This window comes from Uloborus diversus, chromosome 7 (genome assembly GCF_026930045.1).
Source record: "Uloborus diversus isolate 005 chromosome 7, Udiv.v.3.1, whole genome shotgun sequence".
In the NCBI taxonomy this organism is placed as follows: Eukaryota; Metazoa; Arthropoda; class Arachnida; order Araneae; family Uloboridae; genus Uloborus; species Uloborus diversus.
The window spans coordinates 36,424,013-36,448,711 of NC_072737.1; the positions used below are offsets into that span (position 1 = coordinate 36,424,013).

The following is a 24,699-nucleotide window of genomic DNA, read 5'->3' on the forward strand; positions in this document are numbered from 1 at the left end:
AATTGAAAAAAAAAAATCTTTATGAACTTTATCAAATATCAAAGAAAATATTGTTCAATGATGAAGATCATTGTCACGAACAGAATAAATGAATAACTTGTTCTATTTTTGACACTGAAAAATGGATTACTAATTTCGTAAAAGCAGACCATAATATTGTCAATAAACTGGCAGTAAATTGATATTTGACCTTTTTGTATCTCAGTTGTAAGGATAGGTAGCGACCATTTTATCGGAAGTGTTTTCATTCTTTTTCATTTGTTTAAAACGTAGAGTCTTCACTTCTACACTAGTAGTTTGTTTATGTACGCGCACCTAAATCATTAAGTGTTTTTAAAATCTACGCGAAATTTATGTCCACCAAATTTATTTTATAAATTATCGAATACAAATACTAGTTTATAAATTATTATATTTTCCCCATGTTTTTTGAAACATCAAAATCTTATTATCAAAAAATAAATGAATAATTAATGCACAAAATTTATTTTAAAATCATGCGTGTATAAACGCAGCATCTACATTTATTCATAATTACTTTTCAGTTGGAGAATAAGTTTAAGTAATGTCATTAGTTATCAAAATGTTTTTGAATTCTCTCTCAAATTATTCAAATTTTAGAAATAGGTTGCTGCTTTGCGCTTCTAATTGATCATACAGACAAAGGCACGTAATAAATCAGTAGCAATCAAAAGTGCAATGTAAAAACGTGTTTCTGGACGCATAAGCCCACGTGTCCCCGCAATCTAAATTTGATGTCTTAAACTCTGCCGAAATTTTACAAAAAGTTGCCAAATTTAGCGAGTTTTGTTGAGGAATGGAAAGACATCTTTCGCACGATTTGGTAGATGAATACAGAAGGCGAAATTGCGCGATTGATTTCTCGTCATGAATGCAGACGGTGAAATTGCGCGATCGATTTCTCGTCATGCATGCAGACGGTGAAATAGCGCGATCGATTTCTCGTCATAAATGTAGACGGCGAAACTGCGCGATCCATTTCTCGTCATGAATGCAGACGGTGAAAATCCGCGATCGATTTCTCGTCATGAATGCAGACGGTGAAATTGCGCGATCGATTTCTCGTCATAAATGTAGACGGCGAAACTGCACGATCCATTTCTTGTCATGAATGTAGACGGTGAAAATCCGCGATCGATTTCTCGTCAAATCTTTAAATTTGGCGCTTTTTTTAAAAGTTCAGCAGACTTCAAGGTATCTCGAAAACGGGTGGACGATGGCAAATATTTGTTGCTTCAAAAATATGTTTCAAGATGCTCTTTCAATTGCTTCCTATTTAACGGTTTTGTTTTTTGTTTTGATTTTTTTTTTTGAGCAATTACGATTGCTTATTGCTTTCATTTGACTGTTTTGATGTGCTATCATTTTATTTTCCCGCCAGCACCCTCTGCAGCATCACCGTCGACCGGCTCCTCACGATGCTGCTCCAATAGCGAAAGCTATCTCCTGGTTGCTTCAATATCCCACACACACACGCATACATACACGCACGTACAAACAAACACATACAAACACACCTACACACACACGCATACATACACCTACACATACACACATACACACAACTACCCGCACACTCATGCCTGCACACAGACACAAACACATATGCCTACACACATACACATTCCCCCCCCCCCCACACACACACAAACAGTCATACACACAACTACCCACACACTCATATACCTGCACGCAGACACAAACACACACGCCAACATACACATACTCGTGATTGCGAAAAACATAATTTGAATTCCAGATGTCGAAATTCAATTTTTTTTTCTCCCCCATTATTGGGGTAGCGAGCAGAGAGAAGTGAAAGGATTAAGTAGCGAAATAAAAAATTTGGAGATAACCAGTACAAATGGGAGGTGAACCTCACCTCTATCTTGGGTCAAGAGATGATACTAGCAACCCTGGTAGGTGCTGATGTACTGCATGGTTTAGAAAAACTTTTCAATGAAAGCCTACCTAAGATGTGTACTTTAAACGCGTTTTACTCGAAACTTTAAAATTTCCATTTTCATCCCTTTGCTTCTCACTGCCTCAATTTCACTATTTGTGTGCTTCCATGGTTTTTATTTTAGAAGGCTAAATCACTGTGTTATGAAGCGTACAAAATTGAACAAAATACACAACAACAACTCGGCTTAAATTTTGCGTGCTTTGAAAGATTAAATTGGGTACACTGCCAAATAAAAACGTATGGCGTTTAAGGCTTGAATAAATTAAGAGAAAAAAAAACATACTTTTAATCGCTGTAGTTCGGAAACTGTCGACTCCAATTCGTCTTCCTTTTTTCTTAGTACTTGTTCATGCACCTCATTCTAAATGAAAAAAAAAAAAAAAAAAATACAAAATTCAACAAAGGTTAGATTTACGTTCAATTATTTCACGGTGCAAAGTGCATAACCTGTAATAGTTGTTCGCAAGCTTCATAGTACAACAAAATTGTAAAATTGTGAAAAACGCAACATATTTAGATATTTTGTAATTTTTAGTTGTACAAAATACCTTTACATCATTAAAAGAAATGTGGGAAAAAAGTTATCAGAGTTTTGTATTTATAAAGCCAGAACTGCAACCTCTTTCTCAAACTAATACATAGTACATTTTGAACAATGGAGACAATATTCATATACTTTTTATTACAATGAAAAACAAATCAAGAATGGGTAATTTAACTAAAATTTCATAATTTTTAAAGTTAAAGCAATGTTAAATTTAGCAGAAAAACAACTAGTTTTCATAACTTCTTCTATATTTATTTTTAGTTTCATCCCACTAATTTTATTTTTGATCACTCAAACCAGTAAACGTTTGTCTATCTTAAAATGTACATCTTCAAGTATTTACTTATTTTCTTATTATAATATTATTATTAATATTTTTATGCATATCATGAAATAATAGAATTTCTCTCGTACACATCTGAAATTAGAAACCACTCTTTTGATCTGGAACCTTGTTTTAAGAAAAAGGGTGTGCTGAAAATATCAGATCGCACAGCAAATATAGAGAAGTTATAGTTTTTAGGTTAGTGTTTTTTAATATCTCAGTTTTGCATATTTCTATCAATTTATTTTTGTCTTCGGGTGAGAGTAGAATTGAGTTCAAAGTATGAGCTCTTTCCTTATATTCTATTTTCCGGAGGGAGAGGGAGATTTTCATTTCGTTCGAAATGAAACTCACAACGCGTTTTTTTATCGTATTCTTCCTAATAGACTATTTGAATTTTTGCGAATGAAATAAGATTGCTAACCAACCTTCGGGGGTTGGGGAACATCAACGAGCAGGGGTTGGGGCCACCTAGTACTATAGAATAATTTGATATGGAAATATACTGAATGCTTAGTTTAATTCACAAAAAATGCAAAGAGAAAAAGTTTTTAGGTGTTTCTTTTTAACAATTTTATATTTAAAGTATTATAATTGCGAATCCTATCACATGCAACATTAAATAGAAAAAGGGGCCCTAAACCTTGGTGGTCCCTAGGACTGGTCCTAGTTGGTCAATGCCTAGATCATGGGCCGCAAATGGGAACACCTTGAATAAAATATTTTGTTCTTAAATGAAATATTTTTCTTCATGCACCTCTTTCTTACCGGGTGGTAAACCTTCGAACTAGAGTTTTATCAGTACAGAGAAACCTGTGTAAGTTGATCACTTGCGGTGCACTACTTTATTGGTCAACTTACACAGGCGATCAACTTACAGAGGTTGATTTATACGATAAAGACTAATTCCGTGCCTGAAAAAGGTTGTCAACTTAGACAGGTGGTCAACTTACAAGGATGTCATTTTTTTTTCTCTTTAGTCCATACACCGACCATGCCTTTCATTTGAACGAGCTACATTTAACTTTGCATTCGCTCAATGGAAAAATAGGAAAAGAAGATGAAAAATATGTCTTGAATCCTGTTATTTTAAGAGTCGAACACAATGATTTAATTTGTAAGGAATCTGATTAAAAAAAAAAGTTATCACTTATTCCCGGAGCTCATGCAAACGAGCTGATGTGTGCATCACATGACTTCCTTTTACACCAATTTAATGTTATTTTCCCATTATTGACCATTTTAATCTGATTCAATAGTTTACTCTCTAAATATCACCAACAGTGGTTAAATTGAAACCAGATTTTAAAAAAATTTAAAAAAAAACGCTAAATTTGTCGCCAAGTTGGTGACAAAACTTGGTGACCAAAAGACTGGCGATATACCGCCAAGTGTCCGCCAAATTATAACACCACTTGAGTTTGTATCGAAATTAACAATGATTTCTGAACAAAAAGACCCCTTTAGAAACACCCGAATGCAACCAAAAGGGGAGGTGCATAACTAGACCCCACTAGGAGTCTACGTACCAAATTTCAATTTTCTATGACATACCGTTCTTGAATTATGCGACATACATACGCACATTCGTTCATACGCACATACGCACATACGTACATACGTACATACGCACATACGTACATACGCACATACGTACATACGCACATACATACGCAAGGCCGGATTTGGAAGTGTGGAGGCCGCGGAGCAACGAAGGAGTGGAGGCCCCTAATCAGGGTTTGAAAAGATCATCATATTTTCGAAAATATCAGATACTTTGATATATATCCTAATTTTTTGATATATTTACTAATAATAAAGCTGAAAGTCTCTTTGTCCGGAGGATGTCTGTAGGATGTCTGTGACGCGCATAGCGCCTAGACCGTTCGGCCGATTTTCATGAAATTTGGCACAAAGTTAGTTTGTAGCATGGGGGTGTGCACCTAAAAGCGATTTTTCGAAAATTCGATGTGGTTCTTTTTCTATCCAATTTTAAGAAAAAAACTATCATAAATTACGAAATTATCATAACGTGGAACCGTAGCATGGGCACAAGCCAATTGGCGAGAAAATTCACCATACATTATTTGTAAATATACAGGCGAACCAAAACTTTTTGATTTTTCTATTACGGGCAAAGCCGTGCGGGTGCCACTAGTATATGTATATATCCGATATTTTCAACCCGTGAAAGCTAGGATATTTTGTAAACACTTTTATTGTGGGGGCCCCTTTGTTGTGGAGGCCCCGCCTGCCCTCCCTTAAATCCGGCCCTGTTACATACGTACAAACAGACGTCACGATAAAACTCGTTGTAACTAATTCGGGAATCGTCAAAATGGATATTTCGCGTGTCTTATTAGGCACTTATCCTTGCGTGGTCGAGTCGAAAAAAAATCTCAACATTCATTCGCGGGTGAGCAAAATGGAAAATAAGGCCGATTTTTTAGTGAAATTTTTTTCGTGAATACAATACTTCCTTTTTTGTAAAAGGAAGTAAAAAGGAATGTTTCTGGGATTTTCATGTTGTCGCACAAACATTGCTTTAAAAAAATGAATATATATTTCGTATAACATTAAAGAATTCAGTCTAGTCTAGAATAATGGTTGATTTTCGACGAAACGTGATGAAAAAGTATTAAATCTTTGCCGGTGTCAGCAGCCTGCGGCACAGTTGAATCATACTTGTAGCTTTTCAGTAGTTTCAAAAAATAAACTGAAATATTTCTATTGCTCAACAAACTTAAATTTTACCGAGCACACCTCAAAATGCGCTGCAGATCTCATGCATATTTGACAATGTAACCCAAGGCATCCGGACACTTCTGCGCATGGCAGAACACGACCAATCCGGGCCTATGGCACGTAGATATTTTTAACACGCTTTTATTAGCTTCACCTGTATGTATGTATGTATGTATCTTGTAACGGAATCTTGAAGCTCAAATTTATCCCCCTTCCTGCGATCGGATTCTTTTGAAATTTGGCACGCGACCTCAGACCCGATGACAATGCAATATTCTATAATCAAATTAATTAACTCCTTTAATTGTTAGTTTCCTTTAATTTTAATCAATATTTTGGCATAAATCCAACAATGTGAAAAGGAAAAATTTTAAAAAATACATTAAAAAATGCTCACAAAAATTATTTAAAAATATCTACAAAAACCTTTAATTTTTCTGCATCAGACAAAATTTGTTCCAATGTTCCAAGGTAATTAGAACATGAAATATAATTGTGTTTAACTAATTTCATGCCAAAATTTAGGTGAGCCATCAATTGGAAATTCATTGCTGATCAGACCATTGTTTAACAAAACTTTTATTCAAATGCATCTCAAATTTTCAAAGTAATATAAATATGATTTCCGCAAACATACATAGATGACTCACAGTAGCTTCCCATCGGGGTGCTCTTGTCTTAACTTTAAGATATTACCTCGCACTCGTTTTATAAATAATTTCGTCGCCTGATAATTCTCCAAGAAAAGACTAAAAAACAGAATAATAAAATAATAGTTTAAAAAACTAAAAAAACACGCTTTCGTAGCAAAATGAACTAAAAAGTGAAAAATAATCTTTGGATGATAGTAGTTGACCAATCACTTAATTTTAATATAATACAAAAAAGCGTGGGGGGCTTCTTATCAGTTGTCTTGAATTTCTTCCATTTGTTGTCCAAGCAAAAATGTAAATAGACAGCACCCCACGTTTTTTTGTATTACATTAAAATTAAGTGATTGGTCAACTACTATCATCCAAAGATTATTTTTCACTTTTTAGTTCATTTTGCTACGAAAGCGTGTTTTTTTAGTTTTTTAAACTATTATTTTATTTCGGATCAACTTACTACAGTGATTACTTTCAGATATGATCATCATTAAAAACTACGATGCACTTAATGACAAAAGCCTTGAAAATTGTATAAAGTTGCAAGCAGCGAAAAAATTCATTAATGTGCTATAATTGCGTTTCTATTTATCTTTGTATTTTCATCCACTGAAATAAGGTTTTTATATTTAAGTTTATTTTAAGGCAATTCCACGCGTAACTAACAGACGTTTTTTAAAGCAAAATAATAATTATGTGTTTTGTAATATTCAATGCACAATATGCACGGTGCAAGAGGTCCTTTCCACCGCACTATTGTATTTTTTAAGCTGAAATTCATGGCATAATTGAGTTCTCGAAATACATTTTGGATGATTTTTAAAAGAGAGTTAAGAGCATGCTAACTGACTGACATATTACTTTTTAAAATGTTTGTCAGTTGCTATGTTGTTGAAAGTTTTTAGAAAACTATTTAAAATGTATTTCTGGAATCCAACAATGCCATTAAATTCAGCTTAAAATATGCAATAAACCAGGGAAAATATTGTTTTCACAACATATATTTTGCGTTGAATATTACAAAATGCTTACTGTTTTGCTTTAAAAATGGGAGTATCCCGTGGAATTGCTCTTTAATAACTTTTGCAAAAAGTGTATCTTCTTTTTTTACGACATTGAATAAAACGTTCTGCATAAAAAAATGCTTTAATTACACAGTATATATATATGTTTCATAGCAGGAAAAACAGAATATCATTTTTTTAACATTACCGACGTATGTACTAATATTTAGCTCTTAAAAAAGAAAAAAAAAAAAAAACTCATCTGAAAAAATTCTCTTCTCTCCGGCCTACGCATCTACACTGCGTTCACCAGAAAAAAGACCAGAAGTAAACAAATAGGCAGGGCCGCGCCGTCCTTATGTGCAAGATCGTGCGACGCACGACGGCGCCAGAGTCGAAAAGGCGCCGAGCTCTGTTGGGGTAAAATTATGATGTTGGGGTAAAACTTTAATTTATTTTGAAAACAGGTCTTTGACTTAAAAATTGTCATTAGTTACTGCTAATTGGTCTGCTACCTCCCCCATCATTCCTAGTTCTTTTCTTTCTACTAATAATTTTTTTTCTAGTTCGTCTTAAAACTGCCACTCCTCCGATTCTCTCCTCCCCCCCTCCCTGCCCTTAAAAGCATTACGAAGCATTTCAAATTTCTATTCCAGATCTTCAAGCTTACAAAATTTCCAGGGAAGGCCCCCGATTACCAAACAACATCATTTGAAACTGCTTTTGAAAATCACCTAAAATTGCGTTTTGGGAGCTTAAATTTCGAAAAATTGCTGACCCTAATGATACCAGATATGGTCTTACAATCACTTTTTTTATACTTCAATTTCAGAAAACATTCGGGCAATCGCCTCCAAACCGCTTTCCCTTAATATTGCAGAAATTAGGTTTTTTAAACATAAGAAAAATCTCTCTCCTAATATCATAGAATATTGCTTCCGTTTTTAGGACATAAATTTTGAAAAAAAATCCTGGTGAGAGCTCAACACTCTTCTTCTCGTAAAAATCTTCAAAATTATCGACAATTGCGTTTTTCGAAGTTAAATTTCGAAAAATTGATGGGAGATGAGAATTTAATTTCTCAATTTTTCAAAAAAAAAAAAAAAAAAAAGATCGGGGAGAGTCCCAAAGTTTCATCTTTTATTCTAAGGTCAATAAAAATGGCCTAATCGCGTTTTAAGGCTTCAACTTCTACAAACTTCTGCGAGCCCCTTGTACCTTTTTCTTCCACCAAAGTCCGTCTAAAAAATTGCGTTTTTAAAATTTCAAGTTTCAAAAATTTTCCGGGGAGAACCCCCGGACCTCTCTTTTTAAAAGAGAATTTTTTTTTAATGTGCCTCCCTAAACTATTTTCTAGTTGCGTCACTGCTCCTGTTGTCATGGTTTGACAAGCATAAAAGTTTTATCAGTTATTCATCACTTAGAAATTAGACAGATATTCAAAGTGGCGTTAACTTGATGTTTAAAATATTTTCTTTTTCCAAAACGCATTATTAGCATATCAGAGGAGCTGCTGAACTCGATGAAGTAAAAACGTACACCATATTCCAAATTTAAACATTCGAACACTATTTTTTAAATAAATTAAATTCCAAACGTATTCTTTTCCATTTTATATTTGTCTACGAAACCTCACTTCAGGTGTTTACTATCTTTTCCCCGAAAGCCAGTGAATAACGGCACTCAAAAGACACTTACACGACGGCGCCGATCAGGCTTGGCGCGGGCCAGCGAATAGGTGTCAGAAATTTGCCATTATGGCACTTTTGGGGGATTTTGGGGGGAATAAGAAAGAAGTAAACCAATAGCATTGGTGTTCACTGTCTTCTTGGCACCAATTTGTTCTGCACCAAGCCAAACGCGTGATTGACATCGCCAAATGACTTATTCCTTTCTTTACATCTAGTCTATCTCTCATGTGAACAGAGTAGAGTAACAATGAAAATCTAATTCCAGATTCCCCCAGCCTTTTTCTATTTATTTTCTTTAGTCCTTTCTGTACAAAGTCTAAAATTACAGTGCTTTAAAAAGATAATGAAAAAATTCTTCGGAAGTAACTTACATTGCTTTGAAGGCGTTCTTCTAAGATTTCAAGCTCATTGCGGAAGTTATTTGCCAGCGAATTTAATTCGGACTGGTGCTCCTTTTCCAAAACATTCAGTTGAACTTGTAGTCTTTCACACTGTGAACACTTCCGGTTACTTAATTCCATCTCAGCTTTCTTGTTCAACATGTTTTCAGTAAAAATTTCCAAACAACTTGCACAGGTACTACTAAGCGCCGAAGAATTTTCAGTTTCAAATTTAAGGCCAGACGATATGGATTTTGACTCACAGTAATTCTCGTTACTGATACCAATCGCCTCGATTTTTGTTTGAGACAGTGTGGCGTTCAACACAATGCACTGAGAACAGTCAAAGAGGTTACCATCGGTGACAAAATTCGTCTTGGTTGAGTAATTCCTCTTCAGCTGGATAATCCATTTCTCGTGAGGTACACTGTCCAAAGTTGCACAATCTTTACTTTCTAAAATAAAAGACATTGCAGTTTCTAAAACTACGCCAGCAATGTAAAGAAATGCTAGTTCAGATACGACTGAAGTTATTTCTGTATGAGATGCGTTGCTAAGCTCTGAAATGGGAACAGTTAACTCATTAATCATAGGACACTGTTCTTTAAGATCAACAAGAAAAGTCTGAAAAATGTAAGTTAAAGCTTTATATGTCTCTGAGCACCACGAATGAATGACGTCATGTTCTGCTTTAAGAATGTGCAGCGATTGGCTTTGGAAGGAACACAGTTGCATTTCTGCAGCCTGGAAGACACTTGAGGCGATTGAAGTAACATACCTAAGCATTGGTTTGATTTTCTGAGAATTGGCCGCATCGTCTTGAACAGGAACATCAGATAGAGTATCCCACAAAGCTATAAATCTTTTGTTCTTGGCTTTATCGAACAATTCAAGAATTTCATCGTACTGATTTGTCAGTTCTGTTACTTTTTCTACAGAAGTAGAGAAGGAACTGTCCTGATTGGTTGGATGCAGAAGCTTATTAAATAAAGGGCAAAACCTTTTAAGCTGAGGAATTTCAGTTGTTAAGCGAATGATTCCCGAAACGTTCGATTTTTTGTCACTAATGAAAATATTGCATAACAATTTGCTAATAACACTGAAAGTCCATTCAGTAACATTAAGTTTCAATAAGGAATCAATAAACGAAACGGAGTTAATCCTTTCATAAACATTTGAAGCTTCAGAAAAGAGTAACACAAAATAATAGATAAGTCTGGTCTCCGAGGATTTAATATCTTCTGGCACAGAACCGTATAGGACATCTAACACTTCGTTAACACAAGTAATAAGTTTAGATTTTTCTTCATTTTCTTCGGATTCGAACTTTTGTGAAATAGTGTTTAAGGACAGTTTAAACCAATCAAAGAGGGAGTGCAATTTCTGAGTGAACATACTTTTCAAGTCGGAAAAAGTTTTCGGAATTTTATCTGAACTTACGCTGAAGCCGTTAGGTGCATTTTTGGTAAGTGTAACAGTTTGCCAATCGTCAGAATCGTCCAAAGAACTAGATCCTTCACTTTCTCGTACTTGAACACAAATTTTAGGCCCTTTGGAATTGTTTTCAATGTTTAGAGATTGTTCTGAAACTGTCTCATCGGCAGTTTTTACTCTAGCTCCTAAACTTTGTAATCGAGAAAATAACCCGTTACTTAGTTGGTGCTTCGAAGGTGATTGAGGTAATTCAGTAATTTCATTTGTTTCCTGCGATGAAGAAATTTCTGATTCAGCATCTGATGACCCTTTTCTTATCGATGATTCAATTTCCATCATTTTCACTTCCAGTTCGGAGAGCTTTGACTCGTACTCTTTGGATAAAGAAAGCACATCTTTATTTTTCAGCGAACTTTTCCTCTTTTCTTGTTTGTATTCATCTTTGGCAACTTTTTGTTTTAACTGTCTGTAATTTCTTTCTGCAATTGTGAATTTACCAGTAAGATCGTCAATCTTAGCTGTCATCAGGGCAATTTGAGATTCATAACTCTGCTCTTTTGCCTTCATGTCCTGTTGAATTTTGAAAGAAAACATTTCTAAATTGTCGAAACTAGAGTGGGCTTCTCGAAGTTCTTCCCGAAGCTTTCGTATTTCTTCTTTAGCAGCAATTAGTTTCGACTTAAATTTCGAACAAGCATAACACCCATCCTCAGATTTTGCATCAGCTGAGTATGATCTAAAAACATCTTCGGATTTGATTTTTCCATAATAAGTATCAGCCTCAGAGAATTCAGTTTCGGTCATGTCTTCCTCAGATTTAGATAGCCGTTCTTGGTTTGAATCTGGTTTGGAATCAGCGTTGTATGCTTCTTTAGTATGACAAGAGTTGCCAGACAAATAACATAAGTTATTTTCATTTATTATGTTATGCAGAGACAGAATCATATCCAAGTCGTCATCGTGGTAATTTGAACATGGAGTATCCTGAAAAGAAGAAGAAATAAATGAGACATTATGGTAAATATATATTCAAAGGTTGAACATAAAATAGAGGAAAGGTACCAAAACAGACTTGGGTATGGTGAACCGACCTATTAGAGTTTTTCCATTATGAGTAAATTTATTATGTCGGGGAAGATCTAAACATTGTCTAATGTGTGCTGTAGGTAATAGTTACGCAGCATAAGTTTGTGTTGTTGCATAGAATGGTGTAGTTGTCGTAGGTGTTGGTTTCGTTTGCGCTGAAATTTGTCTTGTACTACAAAAGTTTACTGTTCTAAAAAATCATAGATAAGTAATAAATTTCCCCACGCTATTTTGTAGCTGAAATGCTGAAGTGGTGATCCTAAATGTAAAACATTACAAGCCGTATTTTAAAATACTGCTTCATGCGAAAACGGGCTTGAATTGACTGAAACATATTTTTTGGTTTCATCAGCCAATAAGTTAAATGGTTTACTTACTATCATAAATAAAAGTTTCTGATGTATTTAATAAGCTTGCATTACCCTTTTATTTACTAACATTTAAAAAGTTTCCATCTGCTTTGACTTTGCACTGTTTCACTTCCATGTTTCCAAAAAATTTTCAAAGAGCCTTATCTACCTACTCTTCAACGCAGCGAAAGAGGAGTGAACGAAAGGCATAAAATGCTACGTTCCATTTAACTAGTTTAACTACTTGAATTTTCATGATTCATGCCCTAAAGCACGTACTTTCTTCCCCCTTTTGCATGTTGACGAACGGAAAAGGGTATGAGTAAAAAGTGCATGAGTCTAAAGAGTGTATGGTCAAAGCCTTATCTACATAGTATTTCTCTTTCAAAAAAACTCTCTCCAAAAAATTGTCAAAGCCTTATTTACCTACTCTTCACCATGGTGAAAGAGGAAGTAAACAAAAGGCGTGAACTGCTACGTCCCATTTAGCGACTTCAATTTTCATGACTGATGCCCCAAAGCATTTGATAATTATTTCACATTTTGAAGACGAACGGAAAAGTACACGAGTGCAGACGGTTTTACCAGGAAGTCATACGATAGTGTAATAATGAAAAAAATCTAAATAAGTAGTAGTTGGAAGGGCGTAGCAAAAAATTTTTTTCGACGCATAAATTATTAGCTTTCGTCTCCCCGTTATCTAAATATAAAGTAAAGTCTGTCCAAATTTTAACTAAAATCGCCAAATTTAGCTAGTATCGGTGAGCAATGGAAGACTTCATTCACACGCTTTATAGATGGATTTTCTGCCATATGAAGACTGTGAAGTTACGCCAAATTCGTAGGGGAGAAGTGTGACATCATTTATGGACAAGAAAATGTCTTGAAAACCAGAAAGTAAGAACTTTTGTAATTACCTCATCTTCGTCAACAATTGAAAAATACTCTGACTGGTCATCGCTGGAGGAAGACTCTGAAGGTCCGTCTTCCTCCAAACTTTGCAATGAGATGAGACTAGATGGTGAAGAGATCCTATCAGAAAGGCTGTAATTATGTTCCGGCAATACAATTTCCGTCTTGATGAAGTCTTCTTTGGATTCTGAGCTCCACAAGTTCGTAGCGTACTGGATAGCTTGTATCCAAGTAAACCGCATCTCTTCTGTTTCTGCTGCCAGGATATGTTTCTTGCCATCCCACATCTGAAATAATCATTACTTCATAAGTAGAATTTTTTTTAATAAGGAAAGGATACGAAATGTGACCTAATTAGAATTTTAGAGCAGACATGTAAGTGAAATTTTGTTCGAAGACTCGAATAAAAGAACCAGGAGTTACATGAAGTCTCTAAGAAGACTTCTGAATGTTTTTTAAATTTGTAAACATTAAATGTTTTTTAGGTATAAATTATGGATAAAAATCAAACCAATTCGTAAATAGAAACTCTAAATCTGCTACATTTATTCGAAACAAATGAATCGAATGAGTACAGAACGTCTCAGAATGAAGAATACAATGATAAAATTGAAAAACTGAAAGTGAAATGCATTACAACAAATTACATATTAGATATGCATTATAAGTCAAAATTACAAAATTTTAAGCAAGTATATCTTGATACAAATAAAAAATCAGTTCAGTGATTTAAAACAATTGTTTCACATGAAGCATTGAAATCTAAAGAATTCGTGAAGGAAGGAAACAGTTAGATAAACTTACCAATAAGCAAAATGCGTAATGTCTGTCAGATTCATATTCTCGAATGCTGCTCACTTGGTTGAGGTCTAAAATACCGTCCATAATACCACAATGTTCAGCAGAAGGATCTCTGTAGTAGGTAAGGGAAGAATCCTTCAAGACGAACCAATGTCTTGACCATTCTTTGGTTAAAGTTTGACGAAGAATCCATCCTGTTTTCATAAATACATCCTGCAAAAAAATATGATTATTAATTGTAGTTACTTTGGTTTTGAAAATGACAGAAGTTTTATTTTGTTCATTGAAGTTTCGGTGCATTGAGGTATACGAAGCAGAATGCTTGCTATATTCAAAGAAAAAACATTCCAAATTCAGAAAATTCTCTTAGACTGAAAAGAAATAACTATCTGCAGTAATTATTTTAGAAAAAAAAATGAAAGAGAAAAATGTTTTTCAGGAACAACTTCAAACCGAGGAGCAAACATATTTTCTGTTTCAAGTTCCGACTCAAAGCTATCTTCGTGTATCTCTCTCTCAAGATAGGAGAATTAAAAATCATGGTAAGCAGTCAAAGGTTCTTCGTAAAGATTTGATTCTAACTGCGCCCCATTCTAGTTTCATACCGGCTAACAGAAATCATTTCGGAGAAGAACAAAGCTTAGGGTACTTCTTTTAGCCGCATTAACGTTTTACACAACTTACTCATATCATCAGTTAACTTCCTTTTCCCCTGAAATTTGAAACAAAGATGTTAATGTCCCCAAATCTGACTCAACCAATCCTCAGGCGTTACGGGAACCAAATAATCTATATGTGGTAATCAACATAGTTTTGGACTAGTTTAAAGATTTTAGAACCAAAAGATTAAATAGTTATCATAGGCGTTAGTTCTGCTTTAAACTTCCAAATGTGGTCATTGACAGCAATAAAATCGCATTTAAAGTTTTTGCTCGTTTCAACCATTTAAAAAAAAAAAAAAAAAAACCTTCATTGTAACGAGTTTTAAACATCCAGAGATGGCACCACCAGTTATCTCCACTTCCTAATTTTTAGACATGAGGCTGAAGGGAATGCGCCTTTCTCCTGTCCCCTGGACACAAATTGCAAATGTTTATGGAAGCATAATAAAACTAAGTAGGAAAATTTCCGCAAGATCTTTGTATTAACATTCGTAGGTTTCACACTGTGCAAACATTTAAGAAGTAAACAAAGAACATTTTAAACTAGAAAAATTTACCAACCTGTGAATTAACGTCATTACTTGTATCTGCAGCTGCCGCCTCCATATGTTCAACTCGTGCCTGGTGGACAAAAAAAATCATATTAAGATTGTATAGTTGCTGCATTTTTTTTTTTTTTTTTTTTACATATTACAAAAATTATTCAAATTACAAGCTAAGAGAGACAAGTTTTGACTTAATTTCAATGTTCTTTTTTTTTTTTTTTGCAATAGAAACGAAATCATAATTTTCTTATTCACATATACAATTATGTGCAGTGGATTTAAAATAAAAAATGTGAAAAAGTGATACACATTTTTTTTTTTCACTACGCTTGCATACGCACACGCATCTTTGAATGTATAAAAAGTTTGAGAAAACATGTTCTTTTGGTCTCATTTTAAAAAAAGATTCTAAAAAAAAAAGTTCCTTTCTCGTCGCGGCGCATTCAGCAACGCATCTTACTTTATCTACTTTCGCTCACACCAGGGAGCATTTACTTGGCACATGGTGAATTTTTTACCCCTCATCTACTCAATCCTCTTTCGTTTAAAACGGAGGAAGGAGTTATTCGCAATTCGCCAGTGTTTAGCCAAATTTTTGAAATAGGAAAAAAATACCGAGTACTGACGTTTCAACTAATTAAAGTCGTTCAAAGACGAGACTAAGAAAAGGAGGCTTCTCGAAAAATCATGACCTTTCGGTGTCTAGATAGACTGTCAATTCGCTTCTGTTCTAGGGGAGATGAAGATAAGGACACACACACAAACAGATACTAATTGGAGAGACTCAAAAGGCATTTGTAATTGCAGCGCCTTCTGATGTCCAACCTTTGAACTATTTCTGAAAACCATTGTATTACAAATTCCAGACCTGTCAGTCCAACAAAAAGTTTGTTTCAGCTTTCTACATCTCACCAGGACCATCTCACTGCATCCAGGGTGCCTACCTAGGGGGAGGAGGTCACGGCGCAAACTGTACCTTTGAAATGGTCAGAGGGGGGAGCCTTGCTCTTGGGGGGCTTCCACGATATTTAGGGGGTGTGCCCTTGATTTTAGGTAGGTCTGCTGTATCGCTCATTTCAAAGTTGGAGAGTCCTTTCTGAAACATCCCACAGACACAAAAAAATTTTAATAATATAGTGGTATACATACTGCTGACGAGTCCTTAGATGTTCTGAAAGAGTTGGAGGCAAGTTTGACTTTCTTCTGATTGGATGCTATACAGGGTTTCTGCTTCCTCGAGGAATAAGATCCCCTAAAGGAGTGGTACCTTCGCAGGTTCGTCACTTGGTCTCGCATTTCCGAGTGAGATTGTGATGGAATGTTCTTCAAGGATTCGGACTTTCTTAAATTTGTTTTTTTGGAAGTTACAGAATTCATTTTTCTCACTGAGCCTATGGTATCAGTTGAAGATGAATCATCTGTAAGAAACAATAATTTTCAAAGGAAAGAAATTGAAACTATGTATGGCACATTATAAGTGGTTTGAACTACAGGAAAATTTGAAGTAGGAAAAAGAAAATATTTTTTCTGTCAAACATGAAAACAAATTAAAAACAAATATTAAGTGAAAAAATCTTTCAAGAACGCCTTTCAACTTATGACGTTAATCAGGGAATCCTCGAAATCTTCTATCATTTCAAAAGTCCAAACTCCACTAATCTATGTTTTCGTAAGCTCAGCCTGTAAATTAGTTAAACTTTTTTTAACAATATACTTCATAATTACTTTTTTAGCAACGACTGAAAAGTTTTCCACCGGCCTACGACAAAGCTGGTACAATAAAAGCGAATGGTATTTTTTTTTTTACAAAAGTTTTCTTTCTCAACATACGCTTAAATATCTAGGTTAGTATACAGCAGTTAATTCATAACTCTATTTCATCTTGAAATATTTTTTAAAAAAATCATAAGATTGGCACTACTTACGGAAGCTGTTGTACGCCTATCGTAACTTACACTCAATAGGCCTTTTTATATGCGTATTTAATAGATATTGATATCTAATATAAGTCAATACCTATTAGGCAATGGGTGTTAGACCATCAGAAACTTTATAGTTTCTGTACATGCTTTCTGAACAACTGGCGGTGTATTTCATGTCTATCAATAGTATCTTCAAGCTATATTTTGAATATTGTGGTTCAATTATTGATGTGTTGTGTATGTTGAAGATACAGCACACGCAATGAGGGAATATCTTTTCTCAGCTGAAGAAAAACTCTTCTAAAAGGTTTTTTAATGTTGCACTTCTTTTAGCACAATGAGGAAATTATCAATATGAAATGGGCGTAGTGAAACAGAAGTAATAGAACATATGTGACGCAATGAATTAGCGTCAACTTGGTGAAGTCTTGCCCATCTTGACACCAAAAAAGAGATGCCGAATTCAATGTTTTCGTGGCAATTTTGACGACATTTGGGGGAGAATGTCAAAGCCCTGTGTTTAGCCATTGGCGTGGTTTGTAACGACTACCTCTGACTCTTTTTTTTTTTTTTATCAGTTCGTAACAAAATGACAGGAATAATCACTAAAAATATTTCTAACCTCACTCTAATGAACTTTAAACTATTTTTCTCTTTTTTACACATTCCATTTAAGTACTTCAGTTTCGCACAAAAGCAGATTTAAGGCTTCAACAAAAACATTAAACTTCTTGAAGGTTGAAACATTGCGTATTTTTACTGAATTTTATCTTTACATATAAATACAAATACAAATGTGACGACCAGCGACAGGCTCTTGGCCCAGCTAGGCTGATCATAGTCAATTTATTAGTCCCCAATGAAGATAAATGGCCGTCTTAAAGCTATAAACCCCCTTGCCCATTACCACCTCTTCCGGTAAGCTGTTCCAAGTGCCCACAACCCTACTAAAGTAGTAGTTCCAGGTTAGCCTAAGATTTGAATAGCTTAAAACAATGACCCTTCGTCCTGCTTTCGGTGCAAAAATTTAATCCATTAACATCATTCATTTTGATAAATTTAAACAACTGAATCATGTCCCCTCTGATCCTCCTTTGCTCCAGGTTATACATACAGGTGTAGATTTTTTTTTTTTTTTTGAAAAAACTAAAACACCTGCCTTGAGCAATGTTCATAAATTTATCGGGTAGTTATTTGTCAACTTATAATAGCGAAATTTCTCCCGTACTAGCACCCAACTCTACCAGTAGATAAATTAATGCACAAAACGAGAAAGTGAATAATTAGGCATTGATTGGTTAGTTCACCTGTAGAGGCAGTTCTACTTTAGCACAAAAAGTCACTGGTCTAAAAGGATAAAAAGCCTTCTTCGTTATATTAGAGCCGGATTATGTGCGATTATGTACACAGTAAAATCATCAAAATATGCACTAAAAATCAAAAAATATACACCAATAATTTTTTATTCACGAAGCTAAAAAATTTCGAATGTGAATAAAAATACGAATAGCCTTTTCCTGTTCGTGCATTTTTTGTATTTTTGGCGATAATGACCACAGAAAATAGGATGCATTAATAGAATGCACAAAAAATCGGGCAACCTGTGTAAAACTCATAAGTCGCTCGATTTTTCCTTCTTTATGAAGAACAAAATAGTAGTTTAATCTTCATTTTATGAAAAAAAAATCTAAAAGGAATTGAAAAATGCAGTATGCATACATTTTAAATATTCGCCATTTTCATGCAATTACATTCATGAACGAAAAAAAAATCCAAAAATATGCAGTTGCATATTAATTTTCATATGACGCAGGTTCTAGTTATTACTTAATTTAGAATTGATTAACATCACCTTCGGCCACTTCTTTGCTTGGACTCGTGACATTGTTTTCTTTGCTTTGGATGGACTCAAGATATTCCAGCTTCTCCGAAGCTGCGATGGCTGAAAGGGCATTCACATTCCCCAGAGAATCTTGGGCATCATTCAGATGTTTATCTGTGGCTTTTTTGCTTGGAATCATTTTGGAAACTCCATCGAACCGGCTGCGCTGATTCCGTTGCACGCGATTTTCCCGCTTAAGATAACGTCTGTTCCTTCGGTGTGTAGATAAGTTGTTTTCGTCAAAAAGGAATTCTTTATTCCTAGTTAAGAACAAATATAATGGTGTAAAACTGGCAAAGATAATTGCTATGCTAAATACAACATCTGACAATAAAGTTCCGTGAAGGAAGGTAGAAAGGTCAAATTGGCAACACTGGCGAAACAAAACGCTGCACTTAAGTAGTGGCAGATGTTGCCCATCAGCCCCCACCGTTGTTTAGAAGAACGTTATTTGTGTTCCGTGTGACACTTGTTTTACAAAGTGCTTGTTTAGTATGTTTGTTCTTAACTATGAACAAGAATATTAATGAACAAAAAATCAATTTAAAGTTGTTTTAAGCATGGCAAGACACCAAAAGAAACATCAATGATTATTCACCAAATCTCAATCCTCCGGACTTCTTCCTATTCCATTAGTAAAACTCGCTTTAAAAGGAACGAGATGGGATGATATTCCTGACATTCAACGAAACTTGACGAGACATTTGAACTCCACCTCGAAAGAAAATTTCTTTCAAAGTTTAGAGGATATGTAGAGCAGATCACAGCGGCAGATAGTTAGGGAAGGTGACTATTTCGAAGGAGAGTAAGAAACTTTTGCTGTTATTTCATCAACATTAATGTTGCAGGACTATTCACTGAACTTTATTGTCACAAGTTGTATATTTTTAGGGCATCTTCATTTTAATAGAAATATCAATTGTTACACAAAACACCCTACTAAGACACCAAATCCCTAAAATGGGAAATTCTTGTTTCATTGCATGACCTTTATGAAAAGCATGAACTACCTTTCTGTAGTTATCCTGTAATAAAATCCAGAAAATTTCCTGAAGCAAAATTTAAATAATATTTTCACTTTCCACATGTTTAATTAGTATTATACTACTGGAATAAAGGAAAATAATGCGTAAATTTCTTTTTCATCCAACTAAACTTGTAAGTTGTTTTCAATTTTATTTAACTTTTGATCTTTCCCACCGCACATCAAAATTTTTAAATTTCTACCTCATGAGAGTTTTGCAAAGACACACTAACTAAAACTATTTGGTAAAAATCAAATTTTCTGCTACAAAATGTTTTTAACATCCTGAAAAACAAGAAAAGTATTATCTTAACTTCAGTGCTTTAAACTATAAAGTGCTATATTTAAAGCTATATTGTGCAATACAAGTTTGAAATTAAACATTTAAAAAAAAAATATTTCAAAATTAAACGAGTTTCTCTTAAAAAGAAAGTAGCTACATAAGCACAACAATTGTGTGAACGCTAGATAATTGAATCCATAACCACTTAGGATATTTTAATACTTTAGCATTGAAAAACTATGTAATTAAAACATAAATTTTCAAACTACTGCAGTGCATTTAATGTATAATGCATAGCATAGTTCTGCATATTTTACACCGCAATATGATGATAAAAGGTCAATAAAAAGCTTACTTTGGATATTTTTCATCAGCTATCCTCACGCTTTGTTCTAAAAGGGAAAAAAATTATATTATTACAATGCGTACTTAATTCTGAGTATTATAAAACTGCAATTTAATTTTCAATCTTAAATTCATAAACAATATTTTTAATCAATGATTAAATTGTAAAAGTATCACGCAGGGCCTTCCAGTCATTGAATAAACTAAAGAAATCCTTCATTAAAACTCTATCGGTTTCAGATAATACTTCATTAAAACTCAATCGGCGTCAGATAATTAATATTAAAATTTTTATATATTTGAATGTAATGAACCGGTACACGTCATAATATAAAGTGCTATTAACTTTGTAACAATTTTCTTCGTGTTGAAATTTTGAGAACAGTATTGTGCTACATTTGAACCAAATTTGTCAAAGGAAGACTTCCAAGTAAATAATTGACATTTTAAATATATATTCGGACACTGTTTTGACCCCAGTTTACCTTCAATATCCTTTTGCACGGATTCAGGTATAATATTATTCAGAGCATTTTTCACTTCCACATTTTTGTCTGTAAATGTTTTCTCTTCGTCTTCATCTACAACAGCTCCTTCGTCTTTGGCACAAAACACTTCATCCTCCTGACTCAAAGTCAAATTCCACTCTTTCTCGTCACTATCGTTTAACTCAGACGTGCTCAAAAATTTGGGGCGGGAGTAATCTTTTAACCGAATATCGTCTTCAGAGTAATCCTGAAATAAAATTTAAAATACACGAAAAGGTTACAGAGGAAATACTGTATGTAAAGTATTCTATATTGCAGTAAAAATCAAATGGAAAATATTAAAAAAAATAAGAGTTTTTCCGTACTTTAAATAATTAATGAAAATTTGTACATAAAAAAAACAGATAAATAACTCATCAGCAAATTAAGAAGGATAATATTTTGAATTTTTCTCTGGTTAGCTATTGAAGATTTTACTGTTTAATGAGTTTACGGGGGGTCCATAAAAGCATTATCTGAAATCCTGGTAATAAATCACACAGTGGACCGTGTTCGAACAATTTCGAAGAGAGTAAGAATGGCAATTGTTGTGTGATGAACTTTTCCAAGTATGAAGGTTTGGCATTTATTGCAAAAATAAAGAGAAGAGAAGGGATGCAGGAGAACAGATTTTAGGAAATTAAAATGCTTAAAATAAATACAGTGAAACCTGTGTAAGTTGACCACTTGCGGTGCACTACTTTAGTGGCCAACTTAAACAGGTGGTCAACTTACAAAAGTTGCATTATGTGATAATGACTAATTCCGTGCCTGAAAAAAGCGATCAACTTAGACTGGTGATCAACTTACAAGGTGGTTAACTTCGCAGGTTTTACTGTATGTTTAAAATGAAACTCTAAAGCTCATATCTAAATAGTTGTGAAAAATGTTTTAATGATCCACAAAACCAGAATGTATTCATGATTCTCTCTGATACTTCTATTAAATAAATATACATTGCTGAAAGTATTATTTTATTAGGGATGTATTGCTTTAAAAATTAGTTATTCAGTTTGTTTTCACCGGCAGAAAGTTTTTTTAAAAAATTATTTTTTGCCATTACTGTTTTCTAAATTAATCTAAATTAGACATAAAATGGTTACTGAAGTTATAATCGCATTAATTTCGACGGGAACTTCAAAAGGGATTTTTTAACACTGAAAATTAATTATGATAACATAAATCATACCTGCAACTTTCCTTTTATCAGTACTCCTAAAAAGCTGTAGGGGAAGCTGCTGTACCCACGGACAAAATTTACTTTTCAATTTTTGCTGGTCTCTGGGAATGGATAACCGATCGGAAAATTTTTCTGGAGAATCTACAACTTATCATCTAATTTGGCAATTTTTGTCAGGTGAAAATCTCAAAGTTTTCAACTTAAAAAAAAAAAAAAATCTTAAAAACCATCTTTTTTTCCGTGGGTACAACACCCCGTTCAACCCGCAGACAGGTGCCTTTGTACCCATGGCCATATAAAAAAATAATATATAAGTAGGTCTGAGGAACTCAATTATACTCAATACATTTTCATAAGCCATTTTATATTGAAATACTTCAAATATCCATTGAAAATAGCACTAAATAAAATATCCAACAGAAATTAAACTTTAAAAATTAATCGAAGGTTTTTCCCTTTTTTAAAATCTGCCTTAATTTTTAACATCAGTGAACTCTTTAAAAAAGTTATTACTCTTAAGAAAGTTAATGATGTTATAAATAATTAATAAGTTTCTGAACAAAAAAAAAAATAACTAGATTCATGATAGTATGGCTCTCTATGTACCTACATAATAACTTCAATTTATATGCAAATTGAAACCTTTAACCGAAATTAACCCATTACAAAAAACTCGGTTTAGGTAAACCAACAAAAATCTAGAAAAGTCGACTTCAAATGAAAACAGGTGGGATTGACGGTCTGTAGATTTTACAACAGGGGGAGGGGGTTACTTCGACACTATATATTCAAGCCCTACTTCAAATTCATCATCATTGTTGAAACCAAATTTCGGACGTTGATGACAAGGCACCATTTTGAGGTACTTCACATTGTAAGAAGACTCAGGTGTGACCTAAGGAGACTAAAGATTGCTGTCCGTGGGCATACATGGTTGTGTGTCCTTGGGTAAAAAGGTATGCCATTTTAGTTTTGCAATGCAGTCACATCGACAGGACCACAGTTTTACAACATTAAAAATCAGAAAAAAAAATCTTCAAAATATAAAGAATCATGATACCTACAACAAAAATGAATAATACAATCCACAACGGACGAAAAAAAAAGAAATTGCTCACTTTTTTTTTTTTACTTTGATCCTACTAAAACCGAAAAAATGTGATAAAATCTTAAATATTCGTTTGATGTCGTTGAAATTTCCTGGGGTACTGGAAACGACTGTGACACACGTTGAACCCCAATTAGGATCTCTCTCGACGATACGCGGAATTTCTCGACCAAAGTCAGTAGGTACAACCGTCGGTGGGTACAGCAGATTCCCCTACTGCCGTGTTAAAGTAAAGCACAGTATTGCAAAAATGAGTTTTTTATACATTTGAAGAAACAAGTTTTGCATTCCGTACTGAATGTAAGGAAAAGTTGGAATTAACGTTTTTTTTTTTTTTTTTTACACGCTTTATGTTCAGTGGAATCCAAGAAAGTTTGCATATTAAAACTTAACTACAATAGATAACGAAAATGAAAAAAAAAAAAAAAAAAAATGAAAAATTTGCAGATACTGCGCTTTACTTTCCCACGAGAACTTAATACTTAGAAATTTCATTTAATGCATAATCTGAAAAGAAAATAGCATGACAGAAATTGCTCATAAAATATAAACCTAATTTAAAACATACCTCAATTATATTACATTTTCAAGTTTATGCAGAGCAAATGTTAGTAATAGCCTTGCTCATGGAAATATTACCTGAGATATAACATTAGAGGGTGGGATTATAGCTTTTCCACAGGGGAAAGTCGCATTTCTCTTATGCTTGCCTCTAGATAAATGGCGAGGAAGAACACGTGACAATGCGTCGAACCACCTGAAAAATAAGAATTTAATTGAAAGTTGGTCGCGCACTTTGTAAAAAATAGCATTATTGATTCTTGATATAAAATCTTAACCTCGTAATAGTAAGAGTAACAACGTTAAAAGCATAAATTCACAAATTGTTTTTTATTTCTGCAGGGTTGTACTTCTGAACTTGTTTCTTATAATTGTACTTCAGAATACAAAGGTACGTATGCATTTCTTAAAACGTTACTTCTTTGGTTCTGGGGTCCACATGCTTGGGTATACCTGTCTTTTTATAAACAAAAAATCTATTTTTTTAGGGGTAGAGAGAGTTTAATTTCACTTCTAAAAGAACTGAAAGATAGCTTTGGAAGGATATACTACAATTGGCAAAATCAAACTTGATTTGATAACTGACTTTGTTGTAGAGTTCATGGACTGCATTGCCCGAAAGCCATGTTTCGTACTATTCAAAAAATTTTGTTACAGCTATTGGCTGAAGAAAGGCAGTAATATCAACATCATCTGTCGCACGAGATATATGTTTTAGCATCTCACTAGCTTCGAAACATGAAATTTGAAA

At 34.0% G+C, this 24,699-nt stretch overlaps 1 protein-coding gene across 1 annotated transcript in view; it reads right to left on the reverse strand.

Moving 5' to 3' along the window:
* Nucleotides 1-24,699, reverse strand: part of LOC129226658 (protein outspread-like) — a 106,198-nt gene that overhangs the window by 8,499 nt on the left and 73,000 nt on the right. Inside the window, exons 6-14 of the mRNA XM_054861288.1 lie at nt 24,027-24,144; nt 21,048-21,307; nt 18,891-19,231; nt 16,266-16,534; nt 15,133-15,192; nt 13,913-14,122; nt 13,114-13,395; nt 9,318-11,744; nt 2,271-2,348 (exon numbers count right to left, since the gene is read on the reverse strand). Coding sequence (XP_054717263.1) covers nt 2,271-2,348; nt 9,318-11,744; nt 13,114-13,395; nt 13,913-14,122; nt 15,133-15,192; nt 16,266-16,534; nt 18,891-19,231; nt 21,048-21,307; nt 24,027-24,144 — 4,045 coding nt within the window. The remainder of the gene's footprint in view (nt 1-2,270; nt 2,349-9,317; nt 11,745-13,113; nt 13,396-13,912; nt 14,123-15,132; nt 15,193-16,265; nt 16,535-18,890; nt 19,232-21,047; nt 21,308-24,026; nt 24,145-24,699) is intronic.